The sequence below is a fragment of the Rattus norvegicus genome, chromosome 18 (assembly GCF_021556685.1).
Source record: "Rattus norvegicus strain SHRSP/BbbUtx chromosome 18, alternate assembly SHRSP_T2T, whole genome shotgun sequence".
Taxonomy (NCBI): domain Eukaryota; kingdom Metazoa; phylum Chordata; class Mammalia; order Rodentia; family Muridae; genus Rattus; species Rattus norvegicus.
Genome location: NC_141551.1, coordinates 82,314,450 through 82,339,024, shown reverse-complemented (window position 1 = coordinate 82,339,024; position 24,575 = coordinate 82,314,450). Strand labels below are relative to the sequence as shown.

Sequence of the window (24,575 nt, the reverse complement as noted above, 5' to 3'; positions counted from 1 at the left end):
CTGCAATTTGTCTACTGAGTGCTTGTCAGCTCCTTCGTGAATTAACTTATTAAGTTATTCTTAAATGATGCTTTTCAACTCTTTCAGTGCTTATCAAATCTAAGCCTGCTAAGTCCAAATTCTGGAAATCTTTATTGTTTCAGTTTACCTTTTCTTTCATTGCTCCAGGTTATCTTTTCTTTCTCTTTCCCTTCATCTCTAGAGCATTTCCCCCCTTTGTCTAGTATTTAAAAGCATCAGGTGCCTTTCTCTGAGTGATGCAAAGGATAGATTAGTATTTAATTCTCTTAGTAGAACACAGATCACTAGACAAAAATTGTGTCCATCTTTGATAAAGTTCCTTCTCTATGGACTGCATTTCATTACACTATAATATATTCCTTTAATATGCTTACATGTGTGTGTGTGTGTGTGTGTGTGTGTAGCTTTAAGAATGCATTTATACATATTTATTTGTGTCTTGAAAGTTTTCCTGCATGTATGTGTGAATACCATGCACCTCTCATAACCATAGAGGCCAAAAGAGTTCATTGGATCACCTGAAATTGAAATTACATTTGTGAGCCACCATGTGGGTGCTAGAAACCAAACACATGTCTTCTGTGAGAACAGTAAGTGCTCTTCGATGAGTAGCACTCTTTCCAGTACCAATAGACAGGTAACAAGCCACACAGGAGAGCTTATTACTGTTACTCTGCTAAGGGTAAGATTTTTAAACTGACTTGTAATGATATATCATTATACTCATATATTAATGTATCTACCATCCCTTATGAGAGAAGCTTCTACTCACGGTAGATGGTGATTAACATAAAAATATACAACCAACTAAGGTGCAGATCTTAGGAGAGTACAGTGTTAAATGGAACATACATACCACACAGCTTCCTCCAAAGATGTAAGGGTCATTGTAGATGAGGTTGCTCCTGTCTGATACAGAACCTTAAATGGGCTACAGGAGAAATAACGAGACACAGCAAATGTCATCAATATCATAAGGAAATACTTTGATAATAAATTAATAAAATGATATCTCTTGCAAGTAACACTTTTCGATGGCTTGTGAACTCTTGTCTTTATGTAGTTAACTTTTGTAAATTAATATGGGTCCATGTTCACTTCTTTTCCTTAGAGGTCCAGAGTAAGTAAGCATGAAATGAACATAATAAGGCCGGCATGCTGGTACATGCCTATAATCCCAGGACTCTGAGGTGGAGACAGCATCACAGAGGAGTTGATAAAGCCTTCAGAGTGAAATCATTTCTCAAATAAGGAAGCAAATAAACCAAAGCAAAAAAAAAAGAGTAGTTAATGGAAGTCTATTTTAGATCCTACAGAAAACATTGATTTATGCCCTGGATTATGTCTTGATCTTTTAGTTGATTTTATGTTGTCCACGTGTCCTTTTATGGCTGTTAATGATTTGTTTTATTCTCAAGACTATCCACATACTCTGTGGGATTTAAAGCTCTATGTTGCACAATAATCAAGGAAATATGAACAGACATCATATTTGTCAATTTTCATGTGAAGCCTTGAGTTTCACTTATCAGTGTGCCACAGAGGGAACACCATCAACTCCCCAACACAGTGTGCAGCCATCACATGGCTTTGAAGGAGGGAGGCCAAGCAGGCTGCTGTTACTAGAAAACTGATTCAGATTCTACTACTAAAAGAGAAATTTTTCTATATAAATTATTCTTTCCTATAAGTACCTTCCACTAATGTAAGTTGAAATAGCACACAATGACATTGCCATCTGTGGTAATTTGAGCAAGAACAACCCTCACAGGCTCATGTGTTTTAATGCTAGGCTACAAGTTAGTAGAACTGTTTCTGGAGGATTGGGAGGTGTGGCCATGATGGAGAGGGTATGTCACTGGGGGTGGGATTTGTGGTTTCAAAATCCCAGGGGAGGCCCAGTGTTGCTGTCTCATGGCTGCCTGCAGATCAGGATGCAAATGGTCTCAGCTCCTGCTTCACCATCATGCCTTTCTTCTTCCTGCCATGATGGTCATGAACTCTTCTGCACTCAAGCTGTGAACTCCAATTAAATGCTTTCCTTTGTAAGTTGCATTTGTCATGTAAATGACTCTGCATACAAATATAACTTTCCTATCAAAAGAGCTACATAAAGTTGCTAGGTAGACTAAATAAATAGTTATTGCTGTGGGTATTTTTTTTTTAATCCGACTGAATGTATTTCAGATACTTCTTTATATTTAAAAGGTTACATTGGCAGTGTTACTAAACAAGGTATTTTCATAATCAGAAATTTTTTAATTCATAATCAGGTTATTTCTTAAAAAGCTTCCAGGAAAGTATCCCATAGGAATTGCTTAATGTTTGCACAAAAGTACACTCATAAAGTGGCATAGCATATTATTATCATCGTGTCTAAATACCAATAAATGAATTTTAAACCATACAAGAGTTTTAGTTGATTTTTGTAAATTGTATTCTAAGAATTTAAAACAAAATGTCAAAAGAACCTCAGCTTTCTGAACCTCAACTCACAAACTACCGTGTTCCAGATTTGCCTAAATTTTCAAATTTTTCTTGTTAATTTCATATGTCCATCACTTTTTGACTGATTCAGTCTTGGGACAATACTTCCAAAAACTTACTGCATAACATTTTCTCTCATCTACATCCTTGTTACCTAGTGTTTTCCCTGAATGATCTGGTTCCAGCAGCTAATTTGCTAATTTTCCAGCTAATCCCACTTCAGTAGTGAATAAAAGCTGTTTTTGTAGTTCTTTGGTGTGATTGTTTTTAGATTCATCTTCCCTATAGAAAATCTGAATTGAATCTATTTTACACAGAGTAGGTCGTAGCAAAATTGACTTTTCTGAACGTTTTTCTTCTTTAAATGGCTCTCCTTTGAACTGTTAAGCATTTAGGCCAAGTTAGTAACAATTTTTCATTGTTAAAAGTGTCTACACTACATGGTTACATTACAACATAAAATTATGGTGGAATTTCATTCATATTAATATAATGGAAATAATATTTCTCAAAAATAACAGTGATTTAATCATCAAAAATAAAACATTTTAGCTTTTATATAAAAGAATTTAATCTTATATTGTTAAAAATATTACTTAGGATGGGGAAAACCAATTCCTTTTATGATTGGATTTAAGGTCCACTCCACAGAATAAATTACATGTCTATTGCTGTAAATATGACCAACATTTGTCATTTATAGTCGTGACATAATACCTGCATATACATGAATAACAATATGTGTACAGTAGTAGTAGTAGTAGTAGTAGTAGTAGTAGTAGTAACAATAATAATAATTTAAACAAATTGGTTATGAATTAGTTGCATTTATATTTGATTGTATGCCATAATGTTTTAAGTCTGGCTTAAATTGTGATTTGGATAGCTCAATACTATAAATAAATAAACAAACAAACCAACTAAATTGTACGTTAAATTTTTATATTGATTCCAAATAGCTAGTAAGTTACCAGTTTGTAATGTTGAATAACATAATAAAATATTTCAAAAAAGTGTATGTAGTCTTTCCACCTTTGATTTATAACACTTCTCTATGACATAAGTCATAATAGTTTACTAAAGACAAAATATAAATGATTATATGTACGTAATCCTAAAGATGGCAGATCAACACTTCCTCAAACATAGCACTGTCTTCCTATAATCCAGACAAGTTTCCTTTATTTTTATATCATGTACTTTTTGAATTCTCCACTGATTTGCAAGAAATAAAAGACAAATGAATCTTCTTGCTGAATAGACACAATACTGGATTTTAGAATAACTATCATAAAACAACAGTAATAAAATTACTGGAATCATCACTAATAAAATGAAGCGATATAAAATATGAAGGTCTATTTTATTTTCCCAAAAGTAATGATTATATTTACGTGGAGTTAAATAAACCCGAACTGTTTTCCTTGCAAGACTGAAATTGCATGCATATGTGAGATCATGTACACATATAGATTTATATATGTAAACATACATACCAAATCGATACATGCTTATGCAGATTTGGTTTATTTAATGACAAAAGGATTTCTGAAAGCATGTTATGGTTGGAATTTTATCTACCATATGATAGGTTTTATCAGTCAGCTGGAAATAAATAACCTAAACTTTTACAATAGCTGTCACTGGAAAGCTAAACAAAGTCACCATTCATCTGGCTCATACTCACTCTGCCCTTTAGCAGATGTGCTCTTTGAATGAATTTATTAGCCTTATGAATAAAGATTAGCCCTTCTCTGCTCAACTCTGTTTGGAAGAGCATTATTCTATTGTATAAATGGACATCACATTCAACTAAGTGAATTCTTTTAAAAGGAAAATATTCCTTCAGGTAATCTTTCTGAATTTAAGGTGGTATTGGTTTTCAGGGCAAATTTAATTTAATAGATATCACCGCCAGAATTTAAGACTATCTATACAAGGAAGTTTAGCGTAGAGTAGCTCATAAATATATAATCATTAAGTTCCATTTTAAAATATCTATTGTACAATTATGAATTGAATCTAATTTTATTAGTAGTAACAAAGGTATCTGTTTTCACTTCCTACTGTTTGGCTTTATATTTAATTTCCAGTGGCCATACACTCTGCACACTGACATATAGAGACATGTATGACAGAAGAAAACTTATTAGCAGTTCTTAAATTCCAAACCAGGTATTATAAAACTGTATGATTGCTAAAAATGGCCCACTCTTAATTAAGCTTTCAGAAGACAGAAATGCAATGTTTAAGTTTCAGTGGAGAGTCAGTGAATTTTTGGATCATGCATATTATAATATGTAATTTCAAAATATTAAAGTATAATAATTTTATATTCAGTTGTTAGTAAAGTACATTTGATATGAGAGCATGCAACTGTTAATGCAAGCATTGGGTTGGTATCTTAAGATGCTTTCCTGTCTACTCAGTGTCCTACAGAAGGTCTAGGCAGGCACAGTCCTTGACAGGAACTGGAATAGCAAATGCATTAACTATTTCTCCGTCTTCATTTTTTTTGAAATTCATATAAAAACTGTATTTCAAATCTGTCTACAAATTTGGATGTGGTATTACAGATATGTAATCCTTGAACTTTGGATGCCAAAGGGGTAAAATATCAAGACTTCTGTTCCAGCTTCAGATACATAGCAAGTTTTATGCCAGCATGAGACACATGTGAGACTTATCTCACAAACAAAAATCAATAACCAAGTGAGTCCACCAGCAAAGCCATACCCTTCTATAGGTCTAAGGTTTGTGATAGCCAATGAACCATTGCTTCCCTGCAGTGCTCTAGATAGCCTGCGTGGTAATGAGGAACTGCTCTTGCTGGCAAATGACGTAAGCCATACAGAGTTACCGATACAGTAACAAATCAGGAAATGTGACATAAGAAACAAACTGGTATCATGACTTAAAAAGAATGTATGGTTGTCAACAAAGAAGAAAAAAACATAAGGAGTAGTGTTGACAAAGAAGTTAACAGGTATGTAAATGAGTGCATAGGGAAGGTGAAAGTCACATCAGTGCTTATTATACTGTACCTATAAAAGCGACAAACAGAAAGCTCAAATAATGCCTCAGTGATTAGGAATTCTTGACGGCTTTCCGGTGGACAATATTTTATCACCAACACCTATGTATGTAGGTTTACAACACTGGTCCAGTTCCAAGAAATACTACATTTTCTTCTGCCTTTTAATGGCCCCTGAAATTATATGATATATATTTTCATAAACATACACACATGCAGATAAATATGTCTTTTAAAATAGATGTAGCAAGCAGCTATTAATCAATTCAGTTATATTTATTGTTGAAACTATATCAAGGATGAGTCTTGCCTCTCAGAGCTTATCCATAAGGCCCATGAATGACCTATACCTGGTCACTGAAATGACAATTTTTCATAGGAGCATCAGCTTGGAGTTCTGTCAGGCCATCAGATAAATGTTGATGATCCCAGCATCAATAATGAGAATGTTGAGACCAGAAATAGTCTTTTAAGAATTGCATCTCATGACTTAATAGCAGGTGGATCATAGCACAATGAGGACAGAACATTGATTATAGAAACTGACACAATGAACATTGATTTGTTTCTTTTGACAATACTGTGCTTAGAGAGAGTTTATGTGGCTGAGTATATTGATACAGAGATTCTGTAAATATTACTTCTGACCAAGAAATCTTATTAATGTGACAATATTTCAGGACCACGTGTAGGCTTTATTATTAATTTGGTTCAAACATGTATAAAAATGGTAAATGGAGAGGAGATTACTACGGATTGGGGATGAAGTTTGAAGTTTTTTAGAGTAATAGTCAAGCAGGCTATACTGGTTTCAACACTTCAAGTGTGTGTGTGTGTGTGTGTGTGTGTGTGTGAGAGAGAGAGAGAGAGAGAGAGAGAGAGAGAGAGAGAGAGAGAGTTATATACTAAATATGTTTTACTGAAACAGGAATCAAAAACAGAAATATTAGTTCCTTCTTCCTTTACTACTGTTGATTAATTAAAAATATATTCTTATCATCACTTTGTATTGGACTCCTGAATAACAGATCTTCCTCTTTAAATATAAAAACTCTACTAAAAGCCAAGTTTTGCTATAACAAAAGGTAAGACTCTCATGTAGATAAAGTAAGGCCTCATGCTGTCAGATGACCAACAAAGAACCCTGTCATAGCAATGCTGTGGGGAATCGTTATGAAATACTGAATAAACAGGACAGGGCTGAATCTAGGGCTGGGCATTGGAGCATGTGTTGGCGATAAAGCATGTGCTGACCAACAGTTAGATAAATCACAGCACTGTCTTAGATAATGGTCTGGATCACTCAAATGGATACCCCGCAGGTGTTGTAGATGGAAATGATGGTTCTTTACTGTAATCACTGTGGAGAGGAAGAGGTAGAGGGAGTTATAGATTCACATGTGGGTCCCTATGTCCTAGTGAATTCTAGAACACACTCCTTTTGCATATTCCTGAGAGTTTTCTTTCTTTGTTTTTTTCAGTTATAGATTCTCTCCTCTGCCATGCTTTGTGACTTTTATCTGCTCTAATTTTGGTGAAGGTGTAGAATTTCACTTTGGTGTATGTTCATAGCATGGAATCTCAGGATACTTAATGTAGCTGAGAGTTCTCTCCAGCTAAAGGGACATAGAATTGATGAATGCCCAGGTTTCTTTTCCTCCAGGTGGAGAAATACTAGAATTACTCATAGTTCCTTGGAGATTTCTAAAAGGAACTCCACCTAGGAGTCCACAGTGGCTATGAATTCTTCACCAGACTGTGACTGACTTTACTGTGTTAGCTTCTTGGTTCTCCACACACTTATTTCTCTTGTTAGACTTCACTTGCTAAAGAGACCCTTTCTGGCGACATCATCTTCTTTGGTTTCTTTACCCATAAACTTACTTATCAACCAGGTTGGTTTCGTTCCTTTCATTCTCATCTAGACTTATTCTACAGATATGTCCTGTCCTCTCTTCACCAGATGAAAATTTTATAAGTGATAGTAGTTTAAAAATTATTCCCAAGAATATCTTTATATGATTTTCTTTTTTCAAGTTTCTTTAACTGAGATATTTAAAATGTTCACATAATTTATTATAGAACTTAGAAGTTTTAAAATCTTATTGGGAGATATTTTATGTCCATAAAGATAAATATAAGCCACCAATTCAAAAGCTACAGAATTACAAATATGTGAAAATTTGTCTAGTGTCTTCAGGCTGTGAGCAGTATCCAAATATCATAGTGTATAGAAAATGTCTTGTATTATAATAAACCTTTTTATTTGAACTGTGCATTCATAATTCATGAGAATTAATGAGATCATATTATCGCTTTTAAAGATGAGTGTGTGTTTGTGTGTTTTACTGATATATGCATGTGTGCCTGAGTGTATCTATGCACACCATATGTGTGTGTTTATCAGTGGAGGCCATAAGCAGTCTCAACCATGGGACTGGAGTTACAGGTAGTTATGAGCCACTGGATACGAGTGCCGGGAACAAAACCCAGGTCTTGTGAAGAGCAATGAGTGATGTTAACCAAAATGCTATATCTTCTTCTCTAGCAACAGCACTAAAATAATGACAAACAAACAAAAATAAAATGTTAGTTTCTATTTTTTAGAGAAATAAACATAATAGAAGTAACTATTTTCTTGGGAAATATTCTCTACTTCATCCTCTACACGTTAATGTTTTCCATTTCCTCCAATTCTAGCAGCTTCTTTAGATGCAAAGTAAATTACATTAGAACAAAATATCCCTGTATTGGTGTCAAACATTTTTCTTTCCATTGCTTAATATGAGTTGATATTTAGTAATATCTAGTAATGAGTAGAGAGCATGAAGACTTTAACTTATATCATGAAGAATTCCTTACTATATTCATCATGCATAAAGAATATTGCATTTATTTTTTGAAACTATTCATTTTCTCTTTATGAAGTTATATAAACCACAAGAGAAGTGTAAGTGTTTAAGATAATATATAAGAAAAAACTACCTCTAATCATATATTCAGCAATTCATTATGTGAAAAATGGAACATTTTGTTTATGTGTAAAATATTTTAAAATAATAATTTGGTGTCTTAATAACTTTATTAAGGTATAATATGATTATATTATAATATGGATTTCTCTCAAAAATCACTGTCTTTGAATAAATGTGTCTGATTTTTGTGAGTCTCAATTTTCATCATTCCTTTGAATGTCATCATTTTCACTGAAGTGCTTTGTTAGGTAAAATGAATCAACTCCTCTATTGTTTCCTTCCTCAATCAATGATGCCCTGACAGATGGTCTAGAATCATTCAGTAAACATGCAACATGAAATTGTAAGAAGTAATCTTTTCAAGGAGCCTTGCCTCCTTGTATCTGGAAGAGTATGTGGTGACAATAAAAGGATTGGAGATAGCCATTAAAATTTCAATCACTTCCTTTAAACTGTATTTAATAAATAAAACTAAAGCATAAATGTTATAGTTTTATAGTTTGAATATTATCTATAACTTTTTACAATTTCTGTTTAGACTCCTCAATTACTTATGGATATCTTTCTCTTTTAACACAGACTTCACACTGATGTAACTAAGGTAACTAAACATTTTCCTTATATTAATAAATATACTAATCTTGAAGTACTGAGTCTATACAAAATATTTGCTGTTTCTATTAAAATACTTTTCAAATTTCCATTTGTTCTTCTGCCTTATCGATGTTCTTTATACAATTGAAAATACCAGCAGGTATAAAAAAGGAGCCTTAATTCAGTAACCATTTGAGAAAAACTCCCCAAAACCAAATTGACATATTTTTCATATGATGACTGTAAGAAAGAAACATTAAATAATTAAAAACTAAGAAATGTGTAAAAATTAAAATTGCTATACGTTGATTATTCTAAACTAGTCAGATAAGTAATGTGGTATGTGCTGTTCAAAATTCTAAAATCAGATCTGTGGTCAAGATATCGAATCCCATTTCTGTGTTCACAAGAAAAAGATCTAGAAGATCACAAAAAGGAAGGTACACTTTCATGTTCACAATAACTGAATCTTAGAAGGGTCTAGCATGTGAAACACCTTAACATCTACCAACAAATGCAGAAATCCAACCTACTCATATTGAAAAAGCCTTGATATCTTGGAGGTGAGAGACTCTCAGGACTCGAAGGGAGGGACCTTAGATGAAATGTCCTACAGTTGGGAGAGGGAACTTGTAGAGCCCACCTCCAGCAGAAAGAAAGGGCATCTAGTGAGAGATGGGGTTGCTATCAACAGTCAAAAACTCTGGACCAGAATTGTACCTGTCAGCAGGGAAAAAAAAATGGAAAAGAACCCGAGGGAAAGGAGGTCCAATGACAGGCCCAAACTGGGACCCATGTCAAGGCGAGGTTCCAAGGCCTGACACTATTATGAACTCTATGGTGTGCTTACAGTCAGGGGCCCATCATAGCTGCCCTCCCAGAGGACCAACAAACAGCTGACTGAGACAGATGCAGATGCTTATACCCAACCAATGGACACAAGCTGGGGGTCCCTGTGGTTGAATTAGGGAAAGGCTAGAAGAAGCTGAGGAGGAGAGCAATCCCATTGGAAGACCAGCAGTCTCAGCTGACCTGTACATCTGAGATCTCTCAGACATTGAACTACCAACTAGTCAGCATACATTAGCTGGTCTGAGACTCTCAAACACACACACACACACACACACACACACACACACACACACACACACACACACATATATATATAGCAGAGGACTGCCTAGTCTGACCTCAATAAGAGAAGACAGTCATGCCTAACCATCTAGAGACTTGAGGCCCCAGAGAGTGGGGAGGTCGGGCAGGGTGGAGTGGAGAAGGTGGGGACATCCTGTTGGAGACAGTGGTTTGGGGAAGGGGTGAATGGGATGAGGAACTATTGGAGGGCAGACTGGGGACTATGAAGGGGATAACAATTAGACTTTTAAAAAAGGATTAAAGATAAATATTTAAAAAAGAAAATGGCTTATGTGAACTGAATAGTGCTGGTTCACTGACAAAATGGATGGATTCAGAAGAGACTGTTCTAAGTGAAGTTAGTCACAAAGAAACAAATAGTACAATCTTTCTTTTACCTGAGTCTTTGATGACAGTATATCCAGAAATAGATCACAGAATGATGGTTCCCCCAGGATGAGAAAATGGCTGTTTGGTTTGAATGAGAATAACAACCATAATCTCATTTATTAGACTGGTTCGGAGCTGCTGGGACTGTTTGAGAAGAATTAGGAGTTGTGAAGGCAGAGTGCCACTAGAGGTGGACTTTGAGGTTTTACAAGTCTATGGCAGGCTCAGTCTCTGCACAGTGCGTCTGTTTCACATATAAGCTTTCAGTTACTGTTCCAGTGTTCTACCTGTCCACCTGCCTGTCTGCCTCCGTGCTTCCTGCTATGATGATCATGGATTCACCATCTGAAAATGTAAGAAATTCTCCAATTAAGTGTTTTCTTCTGTAAGTTGTCTTGGTCCTGGTGTCTCTTCATGCAAGAGAACAGTAACCCAAATGATGACATGCTGTAAATCTGTGTTCACTTTGTAGATAGTTTCAGTTGTGTAAGAGAAAAAGACCCCCAAACACACTGTATATCACAAAGTATATTGTTAACTATAAAATTTAAAAGAATGCGGTATACACTAAATCATGAAGAAGAAATGACACAAGCTTTTGAGAATGAGTTTGCCAATAACATGAACATATGTAATACCACAACTCTGGACGTTATGCAGGCATTGTACTGTATTGCATAATGTCAATCAATTATTAGGTTTAATTCATTAAAACATTCTAAGGAGAAAACATTTTCAAAGACTGAAATTGCATAGAATAGAAAACAATGCCCATTTCTGCTGCCATTATTACTGGAGATTTGTTAATTCTAATGTCAAAAAATCTATAGAAAGATAATGCAAGAAGAAAAAGACTAAATCAGTTATGTTTGCAGTAACCACACTGTGACTATCTTTTCCTGACAACATCTTTGCTCTTCAGGAACAAACATTTTGTCAGGCTTTGTGACCTAGATCATAATGAAAGTCCCTGGGGTCATTTAAACTGTTATGCTGCTGCTGCTGCTGCTGCTGCTGCTGCTGCTGCTGCTGCTCCTCCTCCTCCTCCTCCTCCTCCTCCTCCTCCTCCTCCTCCTCCTCCTTCTCCTTCTTCTTCTTTTAAAGTGATGTCAGAAGACAGAGATACTTTTTGTGAAGGCATACTATAAAGTGATGTAATAAAACACATGGTAAGGGTGGGAAGTAGTTTAAAGTATTTCCCATGAGAATGAATTTATTTATTTATTTATTTATTTATTTATTTATTTACTTATTTATTTTTATCGGTAGTTTATGTATTTACATTTCAAATGTTATCCTCTTTCCTGGTTACCCCCTTTCCCTCTGCTTTTATGAGGGTGCTCCCCCTCTGACCACCCAATCCCACCTTAACACCTTGGCATTTCCTTACACTGGGGGAAAAAGCCTTCACAGAACCAAGGGCTTCTCCTCCTATTGAAGCCAGACAATGTCATCCTCTGCTACATGTGCGGCTAGAGCCATGGGTCCCATGTATGTACTCTTTGGTTGTAGTTAATCTTCTATACTACTGCATTTTCAATGGACTTCAGGTAATCTACTTTCCAGAAAAGCAAGATAACCAATCTTTCTCTAACATGTAGTTCATGTTTAATTAGGTTCTGCAATCTGAGCTAAATGAATACCTTCAATATAAAATCCTGTACTTTTTCCATGGCACTGACCAAGATAATATGTGTGTATGTGTGTTTGTGTGTGCATGTGTGTGTGTGTGTTCTTATTTTAATTTGATGAAGGTAGCCAACATATTGGAAGTCACGTTAAGCACAACAGGTGTCCCATAAATATAAGAATCAATATAGAGATATTTGTTCAAAATATTTGTTAATATTTGTTCGAAATTTTGAACATTATTCTGGATCAGTTGAAGCAAAGAAGATAATTTCTTCTCTTGTAAATTCTGTTTAATACTTCAGAATAAAAGGCAAACATGTTTTGTGTGCCATTTAACAAAAACAGAGAATATTGTTTTGTTATGAGCATGAAATACAGACAGACAGACTTGATCTATATACAACATATAGAAAAACAGACTGCTAATCACAGATGACAGACAAAAGGCAGGGAGTGAAATAGAGGATTCAAACTTGGGCTTATTCTTGGCCATAACGACTACAAGAGGAAGTCTCATTATTTTTAGATTCAGTGCCCTTCACTGAGTGACACATGTACACACGTTCCACAGAAGTTTGCTGTTCAGCATTTCCCATTGGAATGACATTTGCTGAACTGATATTTCAAATTGCTAAATCATAATCCTGATCAGTATTGCTATACTCTTGCAGCCTCAGTGCACCGTCAAGATAAAAAAAAAAAAATTATTCTGATACTTAGTTGGTGCAGTAATGTCACTGACTCCTAGGAGTAAAGGAATCAGTCAATATGTTGGTTTTATTGCAAAGGCACCCTGGGATTTATCTCACAAGTGAGGAGACTTCCGCCATTTTCTTTCCTGTACCTCCACAACTCTATTCAAACATTTCAATAGAAAAACCTAGCGAGCTGTACCAGCAGAGACAGAAGAGAAAAGGCAAGGAAAAAGATAGAAGTCAAATGTTAAAAGTAAGAGTAACAATGAATGTGAACTCTGTGACCTTAAGTAAAAGGGAATGAAATGTACAAAGTGTAGTGTTGAACAAAGCCCCACTGGCTCGGAGAAACATCTGCAGCTCACTGCCTGTGCAGGTTGCTTAACCAAAGAAATTTAACTACACTTAAGACTCTTTTCTTACTCCGCTATAATGGAAGATATATGGTACACAGAGTGTCTAGCAGTGTGTTCACACTAACTAGATGCCAAATAAAATGTCCTGCTTAACTAAATTCTGCAGCATATTCAAATATATTTGGAGTAAAATATACTTTCTAAATAAGCCATTAGAAATCACCTTTTCAATGTTACATTAACACCTAAAATAGCAAAATGAATCTTTTCTCCTTTCATTCACTTTTATGTTGGTATCTCTACTATATACCCACTGTTTTCAAAGTGCTACTCTATTTCTCTAATTGAGTGAAATATATTATTAGTTGCTAATGTGAGCTAATGTTACCAATATATAAAATTACATATTCTCACTATATTGTTTAATAAAGATATATGAATTCAACTTTTTTATTAATTTTATTTATGTATGTTTATTGACTTTGTGTATATCCATGGTTCATACAGAGACAAGAAGAGGGCACCAGATCTTCTGGAACTTGATTACAGCTTGTGATTGAACATGTTGGTGTTGAGAACAGACCTGGTTTGCTGCAAGAGCAGCAAGTGTTTGTAACTGCTGAGTCATCTCTCCAGGCCCAGTTTCCCCAGTATTTGCCTCTGTTTTTGCTAACTTTATAATCATGCCTTTATAAGTAATAATGTAAATAACCACACTCAAAGAAAACTCTGTCTCTCTCCATCTCTCTCTGCCTCTCTCCGTCTCTCTCTGTCTCTCTGTCTCTCTCTCTGTCTCTGTCTCCTCTTGCTGTGTGTGTCTCTTTCTGTCTCTGACTCTGTCTCTCAGCACGAGCGTGCTGGTGACCACATCTGTGGAGGCCAGAGAAAGATGTATATCTATTTCACTCTGCTTCTTCCCCTGAGACTTGAGGCAGAGACTCTCTTAAACTAGTGATAAGATGACAGTCAGCCAAGCCCAGTGATCCTCCTGCCTCCGACCCTCATAGCACTGCTGTCACAGCGCCACTCAGGACCTCCCAGATTTTTATGTGGGTGCAGGGATCTGAACTCAGGTTCTTATATTTGTGCAGCAAGCACTGCAACCCAATGGCCAGATCGTAAGCTCGATCTGTACCATTTGTATCAACCTTCACAGAGCTTCCTCAAGGGGAGTGTCTCCAACCCTAAGAAATGTAAAACTGACATGCACACACTCAAATTCCCAGCACCCACACCTTGCTGTCCCTCCACATTTTCATTTGCACTCCTCTATGAACTCCTGGGTTTCTGCAAAAGTGCAAATGGTTCTGCCTGAGTCCTTTGTTTCAGCAAGCTCAGAAAAATTGCAGTTGGCTTTATTCATTTGTCTCACCTCCACACTGTCTTAGGGACAGGGGTTACTATACCACAAGCAATCTTAAACATCTTAAAAAAAAAAAACACACACACACAGACACACACAGGCACATGCATGCACACACACATGCATACACACACTCACATGCACACACAAACTCACACATACACAAACTCACACACACAAACACATGCACACGCACAAACATGCACACACAAACTCTCTCCACACACACACACACACACACACACACACACACACACCATAAGTTCACATACAATGCAGAGAAAGCCTATTTATTGTGATTCATTTTCTTTGTTGTTTCATCAGTAGTTTTGGTCATTTCACAATATATCATTAGAGTTTTTCACAAAATTGTTCAATAATTTTGTCATGCCTTTAAATATGTGTGTTTTCTTGTTTCTGGGAGCAAATGAAGGCTTTATGCTTATTCTGTTAGTTTCAGTTATCATAGTACAACTACATTGAGTATGTCATTTTTATGGTCTGCTCTCTACAAAAAAAATTGTTCAATTAAATGTTTCTACCAAAATTAAGAGGCTTGGTTACTCAGACTTGTTCCAGTTTTCCAGTTCCTATTTAAATTAGAAGATGTCTACACAATGTAAATATATATTTAACACTGAATAGCAAAACGAGTAGATTTGGTAATAGCAACCTTCAAAGTAGAATTCTGAATGAGTTTTGAGGCACTGATGGATGCTTTCTAATCTTCATTCAAATGAGTAATATCACTACTCACTGTGATGTTCTTCATCTACCATAGTATATTCAGTTTCTTAATAATGTGTAAGCTTTACCCGGTCATTACCCAGGTCATCACCAAATATTTCATACAAGTCATCATGATTTTTGTTTGTACTTGAATTGGCCAGAGTCTAGTTCTCTGACCAAACAAGAAAACTGCGTTTGAGCCTGACTCATACTTCAGAGAATTCTGAGTGCACAACAGAACAAAAGGGAATGCATAAGAACAACAATGCCAAGCAACCAGAGCTTCCAGGGACTAAGCCACTACCTAAAGACTATACATGGACTGACCCTGGACTCTGACCTCATAGGTAGCAATGAATATCCTAGTAAGAGCACCAGTGGAAGGGGAAGCCCTGGGTCCTGCCAAGACTGAACCCCCAGTGAACGTGATTGTTGGGGGGAGGGTGGCAATGGGGGGAGGGTGGGGAGGGGAACACCCATAGAGAAGGGGAGGGGGACGGGTTAGGGGGATGTTGGCCTGGAAACCGGGAAAGGGAATAACAATTGAAATGTAAATAAGAAATACTCAAGTTAATAAAGATGAAAAAAAAAAAAAAGGAGATGCATTGGAAACAGAATCAGCAACATCTAAGTTTCACTGGCCGAGTATGGGGCTGGGGTGATGAATTTGTCAACCACAGACAAGGGAACAACAGCAGACCATGGAAAGATTCCACCAAGTCCTACTTGGCAAACTGCTGTGTTTGTTAGTGTTACTTACGGGTGAGTGGCTGACAGGTTACACACAGAATCTAGGGTGTCTCATAGTGAAGATATTACAAAATCCACCCAAACACAGACAGTGAGAACTGCATCCCCGAAGCTCCCTGCTGATGTACACACTGCTTGGCAGCTGGGAGTCTTTTAGCTCTTCGGGTCTGAGAATGGTTTCTTGCTTGTATATTCTTGAGGAAATAATCTTGCAAATTTCAGTTTTCCTGAACTCCTGAGATTTGCTCCTTTCTGGATTTTAAGATCAACTCAGTCCCTGTGGTAAAGTCTCAATCTACTGGAAATTGCTGCACAACAGTGAGGATGATATTGAACTCCTGTTTCCCTCCATCCATCTCCCAAGTGCTAGAGTTCGGCTCCCTCCCATTGCCTGCTGCATTTAAATTATGTGGGCCCATCCCTTCCATCTACCAAAATATACATTTAGAATGAATAACAGCAAGAAGCAAGTATTTCATAAGAGATGTTTTTCCCAAAGTGTCTGTACTCCATCTTGTACTTTGGTGTCCCACTATATCATTTTTAATTAGCTAAGTGAATTTCATTTCATGGAAGAATCACAAAATTTAACTTCATTGTTGGCTACATTGGTAATAATTCATGTTAAAATAATATACTTTATAATAAAATTGTATAAATATTTTATTCATATCATTTTATTTTGAATAAAGGGATTCATTATGTAAAATGTAGGACAAGTCTTGAGTTAACTGAGCATTATTGATGAGTTACCAGCATTTCTTTATTTGAAAATGTTTACGATATTTTGTATTTCACTCTCTTCCTAGTTAGTTTCTGATAATCGTTGACTATTACAGTTCTGCTCCAACACATTTACCTTTCCAGATCTAGTTTAACGTACATGTATTTATGAAATCCTCACCATAAGTTATGTCAAATACTTTGGCTTTTAGGTTTAAAAATACCTTTTAGTGAGCTCCGGTCACGTCCAAATTTTGCTACAGAGAATTTTTTTTTTTTTGTTTTCTGATAAACCTTAATGCTGTGTTGCCTTAATGCTGAATGAGTACCTACCAAGAGTGAGCCTCTGAGTTTGATCTCTAACAGGGAGAAAAGGTGTGTCTGATACATCATTAATAGCTATTTAAAAAGGTTTCAAGGCTATTAAGCTTTGGGGTCCATCTCACCTCCCTCTTTCCGTTTCCACATACATTTGAACACTAATACTTCAGTTTGTATGATTCAGAACAACAAAACTTTGTCTGCTTAAACTACTTATAAGAAAGTATATCAGTTCTGCATATCATGTGTGATATTTGATGTAGTTTGTTTTGCTTTATACTGGGGCAAATTTTGAGAGTTCGATTATGTGTAAATAGAATTCTTATTGATTCTCACTATATGATTATATGCCTAGATCACCTATGTGCAACATGGTTCATGAGCATTAGTACTAGCACTCAGTAATTCATATTATATGTAAGTGTCTCTACTATTCTAATGATATCCATTTTATTCTTCACTTTGCTTTGCCGGCTTTCTTTCTTGTATTCAGCATTCCGAAGTCCTTTGTAAATGGAGAGATGTGGCTGTACAGATGATCAGGTACTGTGTCTGAGGGGATTGATTTTTAATGGATCAATCTTGGGGGAACTTGAGCTTCCATATGTACCCAGGAGAACAGAAACTATCATTGGAAATCTGACCTAGACGACAGTGAATCTCTAGGGGACTGGGCCCAGTAAACATAAACCAAGTGAAACAAATATAAAAACAGAGGTGAGCAATGATTGGATGTTATATCTGTATTTTCAGAATTCTTAATCCTCTGTCACTGTAGTCTGATTTATCCTTTTGTTGTTGTTTTTCCCTGGAGTTGCTGGACAGCTTTCTCAGTCTTCATCCCAGTCATCTTTTACCTTTCCAACCTAGCATACAGACAGGTTAGTGTCAGTATTGCATTAATGAGAGCAACCTCACCAATTTCCACATTTACCTCCTACCTTTGAATTAGGAACTCAACTGTAGACTTAGTATAATTCATGTGGACCTGTAGGATGATGCCACAGGTGAGGCAAGTACAGGATAGAAGGAGGCCTGTCATTGGAGGAGAAGGAAGGATGGGTGGGAGAGAAGTTTGAAGGAAGAGGAGGAGACTAGGGGAGAGAGGAAGAGACAGGAGGGAGAGAGGGGCGGAGAAGCCGTGGCAGGACAAGATGGCAGGTGATGTTAAGATTCTGCTCTGTGTATTTACAGGTTGTTATTAATGTTCTCAAGGGAACATACCGGGCTTTGTATGTTTAAGTGGGCAATTATATTTTACCAATTGGATCTAAGATTATTGTGTTGTGTGTTCTTTTATGTGAGGGTTTGAGTGTAAGAAAGTGTGCGGCTGGGCTGTGTTTCCGCCAAGATATCTAGCAGATATCTTGGGACACTGCGGAGTGGGCCTAGCAGGATAAAAGACTTACATCTTTATTTTTATATTTTTACAACAACATGGACTTAGTATAATTCACTTCTCACCTCTTCTCTGTCTCATCTCATATGCGGTAATAAAAAAGATTCCTGGGGTTGGGGATTTAGCTCAGTGGTAGAGTGCTTGCCTAGGAAGCGCAAGGCCCTGGGTTCGGTCCCCAGCTCCGAAAAAAAAAAAGAACCAAAAAAAAATTAAAAAAAAAAGATTCCTGGTAGTATTTGACCATGAGCAGGTGCCTGACGTACCCTTGAGTATGGATCACTACAGAGATGTGCCCTATATTGACGCAGTGATCATATCTTGACTTGATTATGTTATTATGTTATTTTCCATAGTACATTATGTTGGCTCACTCAATTTTCCCCTTTAAAATTTAATTGCTCAAGCAAATGAATGGCTTTATTCATACTTGAGATTGTCATCAGAAAGCAAGGGCTCAAATTATGATTGTGTAAGATATGAAAGTTGAGCTAATGTGTGAGAGAGCCCTTGACTAGGAATGAATGTTCTCTAACTGGTATAAAGTTTCCATTAAAAAAAATACAAACTTCTGAAGCCCCACTAAGTCTCCCCTCTAATTTCATCTCTTCCTTTCAATTCCACCACAAAGAACAATGTATCTGGTAGGAAAAGATCAAAAGAAGAAAGTCAACGAACTATTTAATATTCTCCTCAAAACCCACTCATTCTACCCAAAAGGTGCTCTCTCATATGGTTTCTGTTATATGCTATGATAAGTGATATGTGACACATGATACATACTATATGATAATATTATATGATATAAAGAATACCAATAGGACCTCACAATTTCAAATGGTCACTGTGCTCTCCTTTTTCCTAACTAAGCATCTAATTCATGGATTAATACTTTAATTTGTCATAAGTCAATTCTGAATAGCAAGGGAATATTTTTCCCTGAAATCCTGAGTACAAATATGTATGAACAAATATTCCATGATTCTCAGATTTGATAAATGTCCAATAAAGTCATAAGTAAGAGCTCCTAGAGGGTTTGATTTTGCTATAGTATATTTTCATATCAAAGGCACATAGAAGCAGACTGGGCTTGCTAGAAACATAATTGCAGAAGAGAAGGTGAATCCATTAGGAGAAGCTCAAGGGTCATTTTAGTCCTCTTATTATTCACTTTTGCACAAGAAATGCTGACAGTTCAAGACATGAGTTGACAAGATAGGATAATGAGCCAATAGCAAATTCATTTAGTTTGCTTAAATCTTGTTTGTAGAGTGACTTTGGGTCACTTTCTCTGATGATTTCCTTTCACTTTGATAGCAAGCCCTTTCTCTCCCTATAATACAATAAATTTCTTAGAATGTCTTATCCCAAATCTCTGGAATTTATTGAGTGTCCAAAACATCACAGAGATACTCCCCAAAATGTATTCTATTCCTAATAAGAAGTCTTCTAACAATAACATAAAATAAATAAAAATTTAAGCACTACTGTATATTTGCACACTTAAAATATAAATAAAATTGCCCAGCATAGTCATATAAGTTACATGGTATTTTCTCTTTATGCACCTCTATGATCACTTCCAGAAATATGAATTATAGAACATCAAAAATATCAGGAATAGATGACATTTTAATCTCTTTATTATTGTTATAAATGCTTCAATTTGAGTTTTGTGTAGTTAGGAGAGTACTCATTTTTTTCTTAGCTCCTAACATGAAAATTGTAACCCTTCACGGTTGGGGAAATGGCTTAGTGGCTTAGAAAATTTGCTGTTCTCTCAGAAGACCTGGGTTCAACTCCTAGCACTCACATGGCAGCTCATAACTATCAGGAATTCTAGTTTGATTGAATTTGATGTCTACTAGTATTCTTGGACACCTGAAGCTGTGCAGATGTACCCACACACAGAAAATATTTAAAAACAAGATAACATAAAATAAAACCAGTAGTTACACTCACTTCTGCTGAGCAACAAGACTGTGGCCCTTTAGCAGTCACAGAATGGGTGACGCACATATCTGAATTAAGTCCCAGTGTCATGGGTTGCTACATGAAGAGATAGCAAAACATTTCTCTCCCATGACATCCTTAAAATAAAAATGCTAATGGCTATTCCAATCTTCTTTTATGAAGATGTTATCAAAATGTTTATGCAAAATACACTGCACAGAATACAACCAATCACTTCAATATTAAACTGAAATTCTCTTTGTCATTTTGGATAAAACATGAATGTGATAATCTTAAAATGCTTTGTTTATATAATTATCCTTTTATCGTGTAGTTATTCAGTTCACTTTCTGGCTGGGTATTATAACCTACCCAATGTCACTAAATTGAATAGGAAACAAAAGGAAGAGTTGCAAGGTTAGGTTAAAATTCCTTTATCCAGTATGAATATTTTCCATAATTGTAGAATTAGTTCTAAAATCTGTAAGTAGTTAATTGCATAATTTATGTTGAATAACATATTTAAACTAATTTATAAGATGAAGCAAAATAAAATTAAGTAAATAGAAATGAAGAATATATTGTATCTCTGGATGAAAATCAGTAACAGTTTAATGTTAAGATGAGAAAAGGTAATATTTAATTGATGATATGAGGAAATGTATGAAAAAAAAGCTAATTTAACCAGAAAACATATCCTTGAATGCCTTTCTGTAGTGAATAAGATTAGTTTTCTAAGTCATCTTTCAAGTAAATTGCTTTGCACATGTGTTAACATGAGAGGAATAAAAGTAATAAAAGATTTACACAGTAACTTCAGAGATCAACATATTAACATAAGAAAATAATATATTAGGAAAGGAGAATATAAAAAGTTCTGAACAAACCTTAAACTTGCAGAGCCTTGATGTACATTAATTTAATGTACTTTCTCTAGATTATTTTCTGTGTGAAGGATATATATATATATATATACATTCTTATATAGGCATGTGGGTGAGTGGTGTATGTGTGTGTGTGTGTGTGTGTGTGTGTGTGTGTGTGTGTGTGTGTGTGCCTGTATGTCCCTCTGTGTGTGTTGGAATGGGATCAAATATTTCAGTGTGCATACATGTGTGTATGTATGAATGTTGTTTAGACATGTGTGTGTGTGCCTGTGTTGGGGGGGTGAGTGATCAAATGTTGGCATAGATACACACAGACACACACACACACACACACACACACACACACACACACACACACACATACACACACACACACACACGTAAGCCGGAAGTTGATATTGTGTGTTTTACCAGCCTTCTTTGACTATTGAGGTAGGCTTCTTTCTCACTTGCATTCAATTCGTCAGTTTGGCTCCTCTGGCGCTCAGCTATGGGGAATCCTTTTCTTACCCTTATGAGCACCAGGTTGCAGTTGAGCTGCCATTCCCACACACCAATAAAAGATGCTGGAAATCAGAGTCGAAGTTTTTTTGGTCTCAGGACAAGTGTTTTACCAGGCTTTTTCATCGCCTGTTCTTGTTACATTCTCAACGTGCTATCCTGAGTTAGTCCAGAAAAGCTAGCTTCCACTCTTTATCTTCGTGCCCCGTTCATTGCTCTCAAAATGCAGAATTTCTTCTTCCTAGACATGGCTTCATGAGTAGTATATTTAAATACATTTTTTAATCTTTTAAAAAAGTCTTTTATTGGAAATATTTTTTATGTGATATATCCTGATTTCCTCGCCTTAGCTCCTACTCTCCTAATTCCTCCCCACCACCCTTCCCCTGCATATCCACTTCCTTTCTGTCTCTCATGAGTAAAGCCTTCAAAGAGATAACAACTAAACATAACCAAATGGAATTGAATAAGATAAAACAAAAGCTTTCACATCCAAGTTGGACAAGACTAACCAAGAGAAGGAAAAAGCAAAACAGAAGGCTCAGAATCAGAGATTAACGTGTCCTCATGCAAAGGAGTCTCACAACAATATTGAGCTGAAAGTTATTATATATATGTATGTATATTTATACACACATATATATGTATATATACACATATACATACACATATATGTATATATACACATATATACATATATATACACATACACATATATGTATATATATACATATATATAGATATATAGATATATATAGATATACACACACAGAGGCCCTGCATTTGCAGCTTCAGTTTGGATGAGTTTCTATGAGTTTTGTTCAGTTGATTTAGAGAGTTCTATTTCCCTAGTATCCTCCATTCTCTCTGGCTCTCACACTCTCTCTTTCTCCTCTTCTATGGGATTCCCTGAGCTCTGAGTCAATGGAGACTTCTCATTTAGATCTATGTGATCCTAAGTATCTTTCTCTGAAAATGACTGGCTGTGTATTTGTTTAAACACATTTTGAAATATTAATTGCCTATTGGGATTGTTTTTAGGACTCTGTTCTCTACCTGGTTATTGGTATTATTATTAATTGGTTAATAATATTACCATGAATGTAATATATTTATTAGTTTATCACACATCAGATGAACATTTTCCTAGAAAGGCATGTCTTTTATATGTGTTATGACTTTTAGCAAATATGAAAGTTTTAATTTATAAATATATATAAAATAAATGTTGGAGTTTATCATTTTTCATGTATCACTGTTTAATTATAATAAATCTATGAAAAAATATGATAATTTTAAAAAATATTTTTTTTTTATTTTGGATTCCAGGGAAGCTAGTGCAAGAATGACAGAAGGCTGAATGGCAAAAATAGAAAGGTGGCTAATCATACTTCTATCCTTACTGTGGAAAAAGAGAGCAAGAAGGAAGGGATGGGGGACTATAAATGTTCAAACCGCACCCCATGAGATTCTTCCATCATACCACCTAAAGGTTGCATAACATCCACAAATTGTACCATCAACTATGGAATAAGTGTTTAAATACATGGGGGTTATTTCTCATTTTAACCACTGTATTTATGTACTTTGATGTGGGCAAAGAGAGATGCTCTCTCCAGTATTTTCTCTTTGTGTGTCTGTCTCTCTCTCTCTCTCTCTCTCTCTCTCTCTCTCTCTCTCTCTCTCTGTCTCTATCTCTCTCTCTGGGTCTTTGTGTGTGTGTCTCTTTCTCTGTGTCTCTCTGTCTCTCTGTTTTTGTCTCTGTCTCTGTCTCTCTCTGACTATCTCTCTGTCTCTGTCTGTGTGTGTGTGTGTGTGTGTGTGTGTGTGTGTGTGTGTATGTGTTGATTGTACCATAATAAACTTGTGGAGGTCAGCTGATAATTTTCAAGAGTTTTGGTTATTTCTTTTTACCATGTAGGATCCAGGGAAGGGATTGAACTTAGTTCACCAGGCTGGACCCAGGGCTTGAACTCAGTTCACTAGGCTTGATAGCAAGTGTTTTACACACTGAGCCATCTCATCAGCCCTGGCTGTGCTTATTATTTAGAAATAATGTAGCTAATCACTTTTAGATACTTGAAATTCACTGAGATCAGTTTAAACTTCAAACATGGTTAACATACTGCTGTCTAGGCAAAAGCACATCTGACATTTTATCCAATTCTCTCATTCTTCTTTATATTATAACATGATTGTGAACAGGCTTAGTTCAGTTGAGTTTTAGTACTTTGAAAGGACTTTTCTATGTTGACAACCTTTTCTATATTTTGAAAAGTTGTTAATTTATATTACCTTTATAAATTACTTGCTGATGTTTTACTCATGTAAACAACTACCATAATTTTTGTAATTTATCCTTGTAATTCATTCATATCATTTAAATCCAATAACATTATATTATTGTTATCATTAGTACAAAACAGTAAGTCTTACCTTCTGTGTGCTGCTTTGTTATTCTTCTCACACTACAATAATAAGCCTTACGAATTTCAGGTCACACTATTATCTTGCTAAAGAAGTGGTCTTCCTACGTTGTGCCATTAGATAATTTTACTAGGTATACATTTGGGAGGTTTTCATGTGTTCTATCTTGAGCAGTTTATGCTGTAAGATATATTTAGTTAATGCCCT

At 35.7% G+C, this 24,575-nt stretch overlaps 1 protein-coding gene across 2 annotated transcripts in view; it reads left to right on the top strand.

The window, feature by feature from the left end:
- The window catches only part of LOC147999905 (uncharacterized), a 50,163-nt gene extending 25,789 nt beyond the window's left edge, over nt 1–24,374 (top strand). The window contains exons 5-7 of one of the 2 annotated variants that reach the window (XR_015643156.1): nt 9,097–9,118; nt 10,903–10,988; nt 13,826–14,819. Coding sequence is in view for 1 of the 2 variants with exons in the window: in XM_087593735.1 (XP_087449861.1) it covers nt 17,698–17,747; nt 23,271–23,301 (81 nt within the window). In the remaining variant the exon portion in view is untranslated. Of the gene's footprint in view, nt 1–9,096; nt 9,119–10,902; nt 10,989–13,825; nt 14,820–17,697; nt 17,748–23,270 lie in introns of those variants that run through there. The other variant, XM_087593735.1, reaches the window with a different exon arrangement.
- Nucleotides 24,375–24,575: the final 201 nt, after the last annotated feature.